At 43.6% G+C, this 14,333-nt stretch overlaps 1 protein-coding gene and 1 pseudogene across 2 annotated transcripts in view; one reads left to right on the forward strand and one right to left on the reverse strand.

Moving 5' to 3' along the window:
• Positions 1-14,333, forward strand: part of FLT3 (fms related receptor tyrosine kinase 3) — an 81,324-nt gene that overhangs the window by 65,108 nt on the left and 1,883 nt on the right. The window contains exons 20-24 of one of the 2 annotated variants that reach the window (XM_004281764.3): positions 2,593-2,715; positions 4,560-4,671; positions 4,989-5,088; positions 5,557-5,662; positions 11,265-12,104. In XM_004281764.3, coding sequence (XP_004281812.1) covers positions 2,593-2,715; positions 4,560-4,671; positions 4,989-5,088; positions 5,557-5,662; positions 11,265-11,387 — 564 coding nt within the window. In that variant the 3' untranslated portion in view covers positions 11,388-12,104. Of the gene's footprint in view, positions 1-2,592; positions 2,716-4,559; positions 4,672-4,988; positions 5,089-5,556; positions 5,663-11,264; positions 12,105-14,333 lie in introns of those variants that run through there. The other variant, XM_049701293.1, reaches the window with a different exon arrangement.
• On the reverse strand, positions 719-2,121 carry LOC117197436 (60S ribosomal protein L29-like; annotated as a pseudogene).

Here is a 14,333-nt window from a genome sequence, read left to right on the forward strand (position 1 = left end):
AACAAGAAACACGTAAGATATACTTCTTTCATGAAGAAACCTGTGAAACTTGATTAAAGGGCAAAAAGGAAGACCTGAATAAATGAGTTCTGTTTTGTTCATATGGGAGAGATTCACCGTTTAAAAGAAAAGTCAGTTCTCACCAGATTAATCTGTATATTTCTCACAACCCCAGTTAGAATCCCAAGGTTTTTTTTACTCATGGATATTGAAAGTACATGTTGCTGTCTTTTTTTTTCTCTCTCCCTTTCTTCCTTCCTTCCTTCCTTCCTCCCTCTCTTCTTTCTTCCTTTCTTTCTATCTTTTCTTTCTTCCTTCCTTTCTTTCTTTCTTTCCTCCTTCCTTCCTTCCTTCCTTTCTTTCTTTCTTTCTTTCTTTTCTTTTTCTTTCTTTCTCTCTCTTTCTATTTCTTTCTTTCTTTCCTCCTTTCTTTCTCTCTTTCTATTTCTTTCTTTCTTTCCTCCTTTCTTTCTTTCTTTCTCTTTCTTTCTTTCTTTCTTTTCTTTCTTTCTCTTTCTTTCTTTCTTTCTTTCTTTTCTTTCTTTCTTTCTTTCTTTCTCCCTTTCTCTCTTTCTTTCTTTCTTTCGTCCTTCCTTTCTATCTTCCTTCCTTCCTTCCTTCCTTCCTTCCTTTCCCTCCCTTCCTCCCTCCCTTCCTCCCTTCCTTCCTTCCTTCCTTCCTCCCTCCCTCCCTCCCTTCCTTCCTTCCTTCCTTTGTTTCTTCCTTTTTACTGACAGATCCTGCCTCAGGTTTATTTGTGCCAATAGCACGGGAGGACACCAGCCCCACGCAGACAGCAGCCCAGGGGTCACACCAGTCCTTCTGTTCCCACATTGGCAGATAAAGGCCTCTACTCTGGAGCCTTTGTGAGGGCCTAGGTATCTTTGGGAGCCTGAGCCGGGGCCGGAGCTGGAGCTGGAGCCGCAGCTGCAGCTGCAGCCTTGGCCTTGGTTTGAGCCTCGGCCTGGGACTTTGCCCGGCAGAACCCGAGACCCTTGGCGATGCGGGAACGTTTCCTGAGCTTGGGGTGCGCAATGTAGGCGAGCTGACTGAGCTTGCGGCTGCTCCCTCTGGGACCTTGGGTTTGGCCTCCTTGGGCTTTCCGAGAGCCTTGATATCCTCAGCAGTGCACGCGCGGGCCTGGCGTTGTTGGCCTGCACCTTCTACAGGCCCTTCTTGTTGTGCCTCTCGGCAAAGGGCATGTTCCTCGGGAACTCGGGGTCCGCCCCCTTAAGAGAGAGTTGTGATCGGGGTTTCTTGATGCCGTTTCCGGGCCATTTGGGGACTGGCTGTTTATGCTGTGGTTCTTGGACTTGGCCACGTCTGCACCGGGGCCACCGATCCCGAAGCACCTGGGACCGAAGAGAAAGAGCTGCCTCTTTACTTTTCTTTTCCACGGTTGGGCGTCCTCGTCCTTGCTCAACAGTGAAAAGAATCACTGTCTCAGAATCCTTCCCCACCCCAGTCCCCGGGCACTTTCCTCTCCTCGTGTTCCCTGCCGGCTATTGGAGTATGTCTCCTCTCTCACCTCTGCGTCTACAGTAGCACTGACACCAGTTTCTTTACAGACATTGAAGGCATCTGCCTCGGTGGTCCAGCCCGGTTGCTGCCTGTTGTTAAGTAAATTCTCAAACTACTCACGATTGGAAGTCAAGGGGCACTGCCTTTTCTCCCCCTGGGCTTGTGATAATAAGAATGTTTTGAAGTATATCTGGTTTCTTGGAACTCCCTCCCATTTTCCCTTTAGGCCATCCCCGTTCTCTAATTGCGTTAAGCGGGGGCTACTCTTCGTTGTGGTGTGCGGTGTGCAGGCTTCTCATTGCAGTGGCTTCTCATTGTGGAGCACGGGCTCTAGGGCGCACGGGCTTCAGTAGTTGTGGCCCACGGGCTCAGTAGCTGTGGCTCACAGGCTCTAGAGCACAGGCTCAGTAGTTGTGGCGCACAGGCTTAGTTGTTCCGCGGCATGTGGGATCTTCCCGGACCAGGGCTCGAACCCATGTCCCCTGCATTGGCAGGCAGATTCTTGACCACCGAGCCACCAGGGAAATCCCTGTTTCTTTTAAAATCTTCCTCCGTGGAGTTAATTTTCTTGCCAAACCACTCGAATTAAAGTCACGTCATCTCTCAATTCAGGAACTCTTTCTAATTCCACCTTAGTCAACCTTCCCAAACTTCTAGTACTTTCCCTCTTTTTTTGATATTATGCCATTTTATTGCCAAAGGTATTTTCCCATCAGAAAAGACACTGTCTCCACCCCACAGAAGAGTGCTCTGAAAACCCCGTTAGAGGCCCTGCTGCTGTGTCTCTTATTTATAGCAAGATATGCAGCTTGCTAGGGTTGACCTGCTTTCTCAGAACCCGGCCCCTTTGGCCTCTGGGAATGTTCCCTAAGCAGCACCAACGGCTGAAGCATTGTTCACGCACTTAGTTACACATCGTGATGATTGCTCAGGGCCCAGTAAAGATAAGACACCTCGAGGAACGACGGTTCTGTCATCTGTAACTCCTACTGAACTTGAAATGAGAAGAAAGATTGTACTCTGTGATAATAGACATCACGGTAAATAACACTCCCAGTTTGTTCCTTCTAGTGTGTTCACAGAGACCTGGCAGCCAGGAATGTCCTTGTGACCCACGGGAAGGTGGTGAAGATCGGTGATTTTGGACTGGCTCGGGACATCATGAGCGATTCCAACTACGTGATCAGAGGCAATGTAAGGCTGCTTCTTCTCATGTAGTTTTATCCTGTTATTGTGTGTTTTTGTCATCACTAATCTAAACATCTGCACTCACTGTAGTGCATTTGTGATTTATGTTAACCTCAGAAAACTTCCTCCCAGCAGTTTGCTTTCTTGGGCTTCAAAGGTTTTTCTGCAGCTTCACGGAAATATTCCATCTGTAATAAAAGTTGAGCAAAATAGCATCACACCTAGCAATTAGGGGGCTTTGAGTGCAATCCACATCTTAAAAAAAAATCTCATTACTTAAAACTCATTTCAGTTCCTTCATCTATAAAGTGACTATTGAGTTATGCTTTCATTATGGGAATAGGTAATTGTTACAAGACAGCATTTTAAAAATACAACATGTAAATTAAATATTAAATATACATTTTAAAAAGGCACAGTATTTAAATCAAATGTTAGTTAATGAATATTTGTCATCCTCTTACTGTTACACAGGGAGACCTAAAACATCACTGAATCTACTTGTTAAAAAAACCTAAGGACACATGTGTCACTTATAAGAGAACTACTAAAAATACTAGATGATAAGATTGTGTATAGTTGAAAGGGTATGGTTTTTGAGAATTACATTGCCTGGATTTAAGCCCCTGTTCTTTCTGGCTGTTCATTTTTGTGATTTGTCTCTGCTTTATGGCCCCTACTTGTGAAGTAATAATAATAACAAATGCTGGTATTGTGCTTACCACGTGCTAAGCGCTATTCTAAGTGCTTGACGTGTATTGACTCATTTGGTCCTCAAAGTACCCGTTTGTGGTTGAGGAAACTGAGGCACAGAAAAGTCACTTGCTCGTGATTACACAGCACATGGGTTAGAACATGAGTGGTCTGAGCCCCACATCTGGGCATGAGCATGATGATACAGCATTTCCCATGAGGAGTATTCACTTACCGCAGAGCGTTTATGGGAATAAACCAACCAAACTCCGTTGTCCAATACATGTTGCAAATCAGATTAAACTGTGTTCCCGCTAGAATCAGACACACAGCTGATTTTGGATCTGCACTGCCCTCATTGTAGCTGCGGTCTTAAATAGGATGAACTAATAATGGCTATGAAGTTTCTACCCTACTAGCTGGTGGTTTCTTAAGCAGGAAAGGGAATTCCATTTGGAACCACAATTAATCCCTTTAATTCATCAAATTAACCTGACTAGCCTGCTTGATTCTCCCAGCTCATCCTTTTGAATAGGGTTTAAAACAGGGTATCTTTCTTGAGCTTTGATTTTACTTGGCAGATTAAATGTGCACCGTTAAGGGCTCTCAATCCCTGAAAAAGAAAATACTACAAGATGCTCAGCCCCAGGAACCTCTCCGTCCCCGTCCCCGTGTCTTGATTCTAACCTGAGGCTGTACTAATTCAAAACTCCCCTTTCACGCTACTGAGAATTACTAAAACCACAGAAACCTGCCTGGTGTCATTTCTGGAAGCGATGACGTCATGCTCCTCCCATCACATTCTTGTGGATGGCATTTCCACTAAAATTCTTCCAAGAAATGCCTTAACAAAGTACTCCACTTACCTCTGGGGCAGTGCCTGGCTACGCAGCAGGAAGCGAGTGTCTACTGTGAAACTTACCAATGCCAAGTGCAAGCTTGAGTTTTAAAGAAAGAAAGTTTGTTTGTTTAAGGCCACTATGTTACAATATTAATTTGAAAGTGAAAAAAAGCCCACTTGCGGAATATGATTTTCTCAAGGAAGCGTTAAGTGTGGCCTTAGGGAGAGAATAAAAGTCATCACCTAGCTAACGAGCAAAGAAGGAATGCTTGTGCGTGGAAAATTCACCATTGATCTCCGCTTGTATTTGACACAGGCCCGTCTGCCTGTGAAGTGGATGGCTCCTGAAAGCTTGTTTGAGGGAATCTACACAATTAAGAGCGATGTCTGGTCATACGGAATATTACTCTGGGAAATATTCTCGCTTGGTAAGATTTGCAGTTCCCTGAGCCCCGGGCTTCTGCACTGTGCCCCCTCTGCACTCCTCCCCCACTCCTAGGTCAAAGGGTGGAAGAAATGCCATGACCCAGAGCCCGCCTAGTCTTACTTCTGTTGCAGCCTGAGCCCCTTTCTTTTTACGTGCTGGTGTCCGTTGGTCTGTCCTGCCTGCCAGAACGTGGCTTCTCCTGCCCAGCACCCCACAGTGCTGGCCCAGGGAGCCACAAACCCTCGTGTTTGCCAATTGAGTGACTAATAAACAACTGAAGGGTGAGTGGGTGGTTACAGGCCCTCTTGTTTTTCTCAGGTGTCAATCCTTACCCTGGGATTCCAGCTGATGCTAACTTCTACAAACTCATCCAGAGTGGATTTAAAATGGATCAGCCATTCTATGCCACGGAAGAAATGTAAGTGTAAGTCAGACCGTAAAGCGGCTGACATCGGAAATTTACAGCCTGTCTAGCTCCAAACCCATGAGAAAAAAAGTAAAACTCTTTAGTATGAAGTTCCCATGATTCCTCTTAAGAAAAGGAAAGCAAAGCAAAGCAAAGAAAGGAAAAGAAAAGGAAAGGAAAGAAAACTCTTCCTTTTGGTTTCGGGGATTTCTGAACATAACTGAATGTTTTCTGGGTTTCAGTTCCTTTACTTGAGGGACCCTTCTCCTGAATTCCAGTCCACACTGTATTTGTCAAAATGCATCATCTAATTTGTCCTTTCTCATATGAGTTCAAAATCTAAGCTAGTACTTGCCTCAGGACGAACATGCCATAAACAACTATCTCCACAGCAATAAATGGGGCTTCGTTAAGTGGAAAGTGACCCATTTTGCTTCATTCAGATTTCCTATCTTGCTTCTTCTCCTGTTGTCTTTACAGATACTTTATAATGCAATCCTGCTGGGCTTTTGACTCAAGGAAACGGCCATCCTTTCCTAACCTGATGTCATTTTTAGGATGTCAGCTGGCAGATGCGGAAGAAGCGGTAGGTAGCAGCACAGCATCTTATAAAGTATCATTAGGAAGGAAAGAACTCTGTAACTCAGAACACTCATTGCTGATTTCCTAAGTGCCAAAGGTACCAAGTTGCCTTCCTCATCACAACTGGTCTAGGTTGCTCTTTAAAAGTTGTATGGGGTCAAACTCATAATCCTAAACTCAGAACAAAGGGCCACCCATCCTTCAATATAATTAGATTAAGGAAAGCATTCAGAAAAGTAAAGCTGCTCTTGTCCTGGAAAAAAAAAAAAAAAAGTTGTATGGGGTTAGATATACTTACGGATAAGTGTTTTTAGGGGGAAAGTAAAAAAGAAAAACTTTTCCTGAAGATTTTAGCCAATTGATTAAGAAATTAAATGCTTTTAAGTGACCAGTGCAGAGGACCAAACAAATAAATAAAACGTAATCCCTGACCTCCAGAAGCCACTGACTTTACCTAATTCAGCATGAAGGTTTTGTGTGGAATAATCATACAACTCAATCATGTAATAGAGTGGAAAGAGCATCGACCTGGAGTCCTGAGAGCTTAATACCAGCACTGGGCCTTAGTTTTCTTACCTGTAAAACGGGTTGCTAAGCTAGATGACCTTTGAGCTTTGGGAACTGGGAATTACTTTGCTGATTCTCACCCTTAACAGTACCGCCTGATGTAGTTAAAGGAACCATCCCCTAGACCAAATGAACAAAGGAACCTGGAACCCCAATACCTCGGTTCAAATCTTGGCTCCGTTGTTTGCTTCTGATATGAGTTAATTAAGTCACTTAATCTTTGGGGGAGGGGTGGTCTCAGTTTCCTTATCTGAAATATGGGATTAACAAATCTTTGTGGATTTGTAAGGAGTAAATAAGGTGATGTCTGTGAAAAGACTTAGCACGTGGGGAACACTTAGCAGGTGATAAATGTTAGTTAAATATGAATCTGAGTCTTTAAATGGATCGTCCGTCCTCTTTTTCTACATTATGAGGAGTCCATTTTCAATTCTGTAGTCTTTCCAGAGACCTGTGAGGGTGGTACGTGTCTTCTCCTCCTGTTATGATTTTGTTTTTAATCACATATGGAAATTCGGTATTGTCAGGGAATTAGGACAAAAAGGAGAGATGGAAAGCCCCCAGGGGACTCAGGCTACAGAGCAGATGACTTGTAAACAGTTAAGGACACTGTAAAATAAACCGAAAGCAGAGTTTTAGAGAAAAACAAGTAATGAGTAATTTTTACTTGTTGGGCAGTTGGGTGCGGCTCCGCGGCGGTGTTATTTGAGCTGAGCCGTGAAGACTGAGTAGCTTTTGGCTGCTCTCTGGGGGATGGGGGTGAGCAGGGTGCTCCAGGCTGGGTGAGTAATACAAATAAAGGTTCAGAGCTGAGGAAGTAGAATGGAAAATAATGGGTTGTAACTAAAGTATAGGGTGAGTGGGGGCAGGTGGAGGAAAACAAGACTGCAGAGCTGGTATGACCAGCATGGAGGGTCCATGGCTGCTGAGGTGCCCTTGGCTTTGTTCAGGACGACCTTGATCTGGCCAGAGTTCCCCTCTCACATCCCCACACCCACAGGACGTCCCAACCCGCTTCCCTCTGTTCGAGGGGCCTCAGAGGTATCAGGGATGGCTGAATTGCAAGATGCCCGTGGATGAGGATTCAGCTGAGGGCATCTGTGCTCCAGGACCATCCTCCACGTTTTCCCCAGTCTCCTCCACTCCCTGCCCCTCGCGATGGAAGGTTCCTTTCCCTCCCAGTATCAAAGGCGCTGAGAGCAAGCTGAAACACCTTTAGCTAAGTTAGAGGATGGGACCCCTTGGGTGAGATGAGCACCCCAGGAGGAGCCCCTTGCTCCTGCAGGTGCTGTGGGCTCAGTCCAGAAGCCTGGGAAGCAGACACTGGGATTCGGTCCCCACTTGCCGCTGGGCTGGTCACCTTCGAGACAGGCACATCCTGCACTGCGAAGCCAGGCAGCTCCGCCCACAGTGGGCAGGCTCCTGCCCCTCCGTCTCTTCTCTTCACATCTCCTAACACGTCATGTCCGGTCTCTTGGGTGGGAAAACAGGCCAGCATTCCTGGCGCAATCTTTCCTTGCACCCACGTGAATGGTGTTTGTAGAATCTCTGTCTCGGCTTCATCACAGACCAGGAAGGAAGATGGCTCTTGGAGAACAAGTGAGACGGGGAGGGAAACACATCTAGAAATTTCAGGTTATCACTTTAGATCTAACCCAACCCTGATGGTACGGAGTGAGAGCAGGGAGCTCACTGAATAACATGCTAAGGCATTATTCAGACGCTGATGAACCAATGAGATTTTTAGAATGGACAGACGCGCTTCAATATCTGTCTTTGATAAAGACCCAGATCACTGTGGATGGTGACGGATGTTAACTAGATTCTTGGGGTGATTCTTCTGCAATCGATACAAATGCGAATCACTGTGATGTACACTTGAAACTAATTTCAAGTGTAACAACATGTCGATTATACCTCGATCATTAAAAAAAGAGCCTGATCAAATAGTTTCCCCTCTCCAAATTCTCCCCTAACTTCCGATTTCAGGTTCCTTCTTCTGAATCCCCTAACACTTTGTCTCTCCCTCTCCATGAAACTCAAGTCATGCTGTGTGATAGTTTTGCTTTGTGGGTCTGTCTGCCTCATCACTAGATGTGATCCATGAGGGCTGGGATGACGCGCTCTCGTCTTTACATCACCTGATGTCACCCCATTGTCCGGAGACAGTAACTGGCTATTAAATAAATGAATGAATGTCAACGTGAGAGTAGGTTAGTGACCACATCTGTATTGTTCGCCATGGTATACGCAGCTGTGGCATCATGCAGAGTTCTCTCAGCTGTAAAATGTGTTGCTAAGCTACATGATCTTAGGGGGTACTAAGCAAATATTTCTGGATGGAGGGAAGGAAAGGATGCATAAAAGTACGTTCAGGAAAACAAAGGCAAAAGAGCGGAAGTAAGGACACCAGCTAGCGTAGTTCCCTGGCGGTCCAGGGGTCAGGAGTCAGCACTTTCACTACCAGGGCCTGGGTTTCATCGCTGGTTGGGGAACTGGGATCCTGTGTGCCTCGGACGGCAACAGCAACAGAAACAAAGAAGGACACCGGTTAGGAGGTGACTGCAGCCGGAGAGGTGAGCAGACGGGGTGAAGGGATGATGAAGTGGCAGTGGTATGAGGGAGGGACAGGCATGCCTTCTGCTTCCAGAAAGGCCCCTGAACTCACGCCATCTCTCTTCTCCTATCAGCCCCTATAAATTATGGGAAATATATACATTTTAAAGATAGAACTGGGGCTTCCCTGGTGGTGCAGTGGTTAAGAATCCACCTGCCAATACAGGGGACACGGGGTCAAGCCCTTGTCCCAGAAGATCCCACATGCCGCGGAGCAGCTAAGCCTGTGCGCTGCAACTACTGAGTCTGCGCTCTAGAGCCTGCGAGCCACAACTACTGAGCCCGCGAGCCACAACTACTGAGCCCGCGAGCCACAACTACTGAAGCCCGCACGCCCTAGAGTCCATGCTCTGCAACAAGAGAAGCCACCGCAATGAGAAGCCCACGCACTGCAGCAAAGAGTAGCCCCCGCTCTCTGCAATTAGAGAAAGCCTGTGTGCAGCAACAAAGAGCCAACGCAGCCAAAAATAAATAAATTTATTAAAAAAAAAAAAGATAGAACTGAGGCCATAATGGCCTCTGAAAGCAAGAAGGAGATCTTTGTGGACCAGAAATTATGGAAAATCCCCGAGAAAATGAAAGCAGTTAAGACTGAAGAGGGAAAACCCAAAACAGAGGCTTCTTTGAAAAAACAAGGCAAAGTGCTTTCCTAAAAGGGTGGGAGAGGTATAGATTCTGCAGGAGCTCTGTGGTGGGAGCAGCCACACTGTTAAATAAATACAAGAATAAAATGGGTGTTAAATATGTAAGTATAACCACTGGTGAAGGAGAAATATAATACATAATCTCAGATTCAGCAGAGAAGAAAAAAGGGACCCTAGAAAGCATGATCAACCTAACAAAATGGAAAAGAGAGAAACAAAAAGAATTCATGACAATAGAAAAGACAAAATGGCAAGGATTATTAAGCTCATTTAAGAAAGAGAATTTCGGGCTTCCCTGGTGGCACAGTGGTTAAGAATCTGCCTGCCAATGCAGGGTACACGGGTTTGAGCTCTGGTCCGGGAAGATCCCCCATGCCGCGGAGCAACTAAGCCCCTGTGCCACAACTACTGAGCCTGTACTCTAGAGCCTGCGAGCCACAACTACTGAGCCCACATGTCACAACTACTGAAGCCCACGTGCCTAGAGCCCATGCTCCGCAACAAGAGAAACCACTGTAATGAGAAGCCCGAGCACCGCAAGGAAGAGTAGCCCCCCCCCCCCGCAGCAACTAGAGAAAGCCCGCGTGCAGCAACAAAGACCGAATGCAGCCAAAAATAAATAAATAAAATTTAAAAAGAAAGAGAATTTCAAAAGTGGGTATGAACCGTCTTCCACATCTCGGGCCCTGGAGCCCTGGTAAGGCTCTGGAGAAGAGCATTCCCGGACCCAGAAGATAGGAGTAGGAATAAGTAAACCCTTCTGCAGGGTAGGCTGCTGATGTGACTCACAATTCAAAAGTGCGTCCTCTGTGGTCCAGCAATTCCACTTCCCTCATTTATTCCAAAGAGAGACAAGGTCATGTGTGCACTTTTCAGTTTATGTGATACAACCAACCCATCAAAAGTTTAACTATGGTACATCAGTACTGTGGAACCCTAGGCTGCTGTTAAAAAATGGGACATGCCCATGTGTAGTAAATAGTGAAAAGATGTAACACATGTAACATGTGAGCAACATATTTGTAATTCAAAACAAGGTTCTACAACAGAACCTACAGTCCCAGCCTCCCGACACAAAATTGTGTGTGAACAGCAAGCTAGCTATAATGGTGGCTTCAGTTTTTTTTTATATATATATCTTTCTATATTGCTTATTTTATCTATATGAATGTGTATTAACTCTATAATGAAACAAAAAAGTAGAGCTGTTTTCATTTTGGACAAAAATTTTTCAAGTCACTAAACTCCCAAGTGAAAACCCAAGAAATCAATTCTCTGTATTTACTGCGTAAAGAACAGATCTTTTTTGTGGCCTTTCTCTGAGTTTCTTAAAATTTATTTTATTGAAGTATAGTTGATTTACAATGTTGGGTTCGTTTCTGCTGTATAGCAAAGTGATTCGGGTATACATATCTATACATTCTCCTCCATGATGGTTTATCACAGGATATGGAATATAGTCCCCTGTGCTGTACAGTAGGGCCTTGTTGTTTATGCATTCTCTATATAAATGGCCTTTCTCCTTTATGGTTTTTCTGCATGGCCTCAGGATTTCTAGATTGAGATTTTACGTCTAAAAGAAGAAACAATAAGGAAATAAAATATTTGACTATGACTTGACTTCTCCATTAATAAAAGGATGAAATTTGCTTTGTCAATTCGTATGTAGAATATCCTCTAAGATCTATGCATAAGAAAAGTAACAATTGTCATGTAGGCATGTGACACGTAAGTCTTCATCAGATGGTAATGAGTGTCCTGTCTCTTTCCCACATGCAGATGTATCAGAACATGGATGGCCATGTTTCGGAACGTCCTTCTGTTTACCAAAACAGGCGACCTTTCAGCAGAGAGGTGGACTCAGGGCTACCCTCTCCACGGGCTCACATTGACGATTCCTAGAGAAACAATTTAGTCTTTAAGGACATCATCCCCCCGCCTACCTTAAACAGGCTGTAGATTACCAAAACAAGATTAATTTCATCACTAAATGAAAATATATTCTCAACTGCTGCTTTGCTGGACTTTTCTCTAGAAGCTCTCTGTATTTACTTCTGTTTCCAAAGGGACTTTTGTAAAATCCAGTCATTCTTTGCACAAGGCAAGAAGAGCTGATAATTAACTTTATCGGAGCATCTACCTACATCCACAGGCCTTCCCGGTCTGGCTTGAGTGAAAATTGTGTACCTGAAGTATAGTATATTCTTGTAAATACAGAAGACAAAAGCATTTTGCTAAGGAGAAGCTAATATGATTTTTTAAATCTATGTTTTAAAATAATATGTAACTTTTTCAGCTATTTAGTGATATATTTTATGAATGGAAATAAAATTTCTACTATAGAAATGTTCGTTATGGAATTGTTCACATGGTAGATTTAGGGTGAGACTTAACTGGAGTCACGAACCTACTGAAACCATGTCAGATGTTTTGTTTGTGCCTGTGTGTATTTCTCCTATGGTGACGGCTAATTCCTCTGTCATATTTTTGAAAGGCTCCATGACTCCTGCCCCCAGACTGTGTGAAGAACAGCCGATGTTCATGAGCTTTACAAAAAAAGGTGTCATACACTGTGTAGACTTCCAGAGCCTACGTTCATTAAAAAAAAAAAAAAAACAACCAACCAACATTATGCTAAGATTCACTCATGATATTACACGGAGCTGTGAATATACAGTTACTACTATTTATTCATTTTCACATGATATTTGAAGTTTTAGGGGTTGGATGGTGTAATGGGTCCACAGGCGTTCCTCACTGTATTATTATTTTTAAAAAATTAATTAATTAATTAATTTTTTGGCCGTGCCGTGAGGCATGTGGGATCTTAGTTCCCCGACCAGGGATCGAACCCGTGCCCCCTGTATCGGAAGCACGGAGTCTTAACCACTGGACCACCAGGGAAGTCCCCTCATGGTATTATACTTAATAACATAATTTCTGTATGTACCAAATATGATATTTAAAAGGCAATATTTTCTTAGGAGGGATGGGTCTTTTATTTTATTTTTAAAATTTATTTTATTGAAGTATAGTTGATTTACAATGTTGTGTTAATTTCTGCTGTACAGCGAAGTGATTCAGTTATATGTACACATTCTTTTTTATATTCTTTTCCATTATGGTTTATCACAGGATATCGAATATAGTTCCCTGTGCTATACAGTAGGACCTTGTTGTTTATCCGTTCTCTACATAATGGTTTGCATCTGCTAATCCCAAAGTCCCAATCCAAGGAAGGATGGCATTTGAAAGCCTCTCAGGGGACCAGGTAGGGAGGGAAGGATTGGGTGTTTCAGATTAGCAGATGCAAACTATTATGTAGAGAATGGATAAATAATAAGGTCCTACTGTATAGCACAGGGAACTATATTCAATATCCTGTGATAAACCATAATGGAAAAGAATATGAAAAAGAGTATATATATATATATATATATATAAAAATAATATATGTGTGTGTGTGTAACTGAGTCACTTTGCTGTACAGCAGAAACTGGCACAGCATTGTAAATCAACTACACTTCAATAAAATTTAAAAAAAATAAATAAAAACCTCCTAAGGGAAAATGAAACTAGACTCTTTTAAACCCAGCTCTTACCACAGGTTTAGTTTGGGTCAAGTTGTCTCCCTGCCATAACTACACATTTTTAAAAGGTGTCAGAACACAACCTACAAGCTCGGATCTTAGAGAAGCGTTGCTGCTACCGCCTGGACAGCCCCTGCCGCCGAGCCCTTGTAGGAATCTTGCCAGTAGGTGGCGCTCTGGGACCACTGTTTTCATGACCGAGCTAGACTCCAGGACTCCAGCCTGCCCCTGGACAGACAAATTGTAAGAAGCAGAATTAAAGAAAAGGCCAATCCGTTGATTAGAAGGAAAAATAAGCTTCTATGCAGACAACATCAATTCATGTATTCACCAACCGTGGGAATGATAGTGTATTTTACGTGCATTATTTAACATTCCCGACCGCCATGGAGCAGCCTGGGGTCAGATTCTTTCCCAGGACCTGGTATTTATTCTACACCGTGCATTCATCTGCGCAGGGAATGCGCTTTGGAGCTTCTTCCTGGAGCACCTTCTCTGCTTAATGTTATCTGAGCCTGGACTGGCTTCCTATACTGAAAACAAAGACTGTTTCCTAGAGATTCCCAGAATTAAGAAAAACACCCTGAGGGGCTGGCCTGCAGCAGGGAGATACCTGGGTGACCTCTTATCACAGCTGCAGCCCTTCTTCTCCCACCACCGCCGCTTGTGTTCCTTCCTGATCGAGCTTCTCTCTCTTCAGCTCTTCATGAAGGACCTTCTCAGTAACAGATTTGTCTGAACTCGCCTGCCAGGCCCACTGTCGGTTTTGTCCAACATAAACGACGTATCGGAATGCACATTTGCCAGTGTCTGGGCCACAATCACCATCAGCAACAGAAAAAAAAGGAGGAGCTCTTATCACCTAAAAAAACACACCTTTTTAGCTCCTGGAGACCCAACATGTATTAAATTTCAAATTAAAGAGGCAGAAAAGTCTTTGATGATTTTTTTTGCACTAAAATATACATAATATAAAATTTATCACTTTAGCCACCTTATAAATTGATGTATAGTTGATTTACAATGTGTTAGTTTCAGGTGTACAGCAAAGTGATTCAGTTGCATATATATGTATATATACTCTTTTAAAAAAAATTTTATATATTGAGATATAGTTGATTAACAATGTTGTGTTAGTTTCAGGTGTACAGCAAAGTGATTTGGTCAGTTATATATATGTATATATATTCTTTTCCAGACTCTTTACCATTATAGGTTATTACAAGATATTGACTATAGTTCCCTGTGCTGTGAGTAG

The sequence above is a fragment of the Orcinus orca genome, chromosome 18 (assembly GCF_937001465.1).
Source record: "Orcinus orca chromosome 18, mOrcOrc1.1, whole genome shotgun sequence".
NCBI classification, from domain to species: domain Eukaryota; kingdom Metazoa; phylum Chordata; class Mammalia; order Artiodactyla; family Delphinidae; genus Orcinus; species Orcinus orca.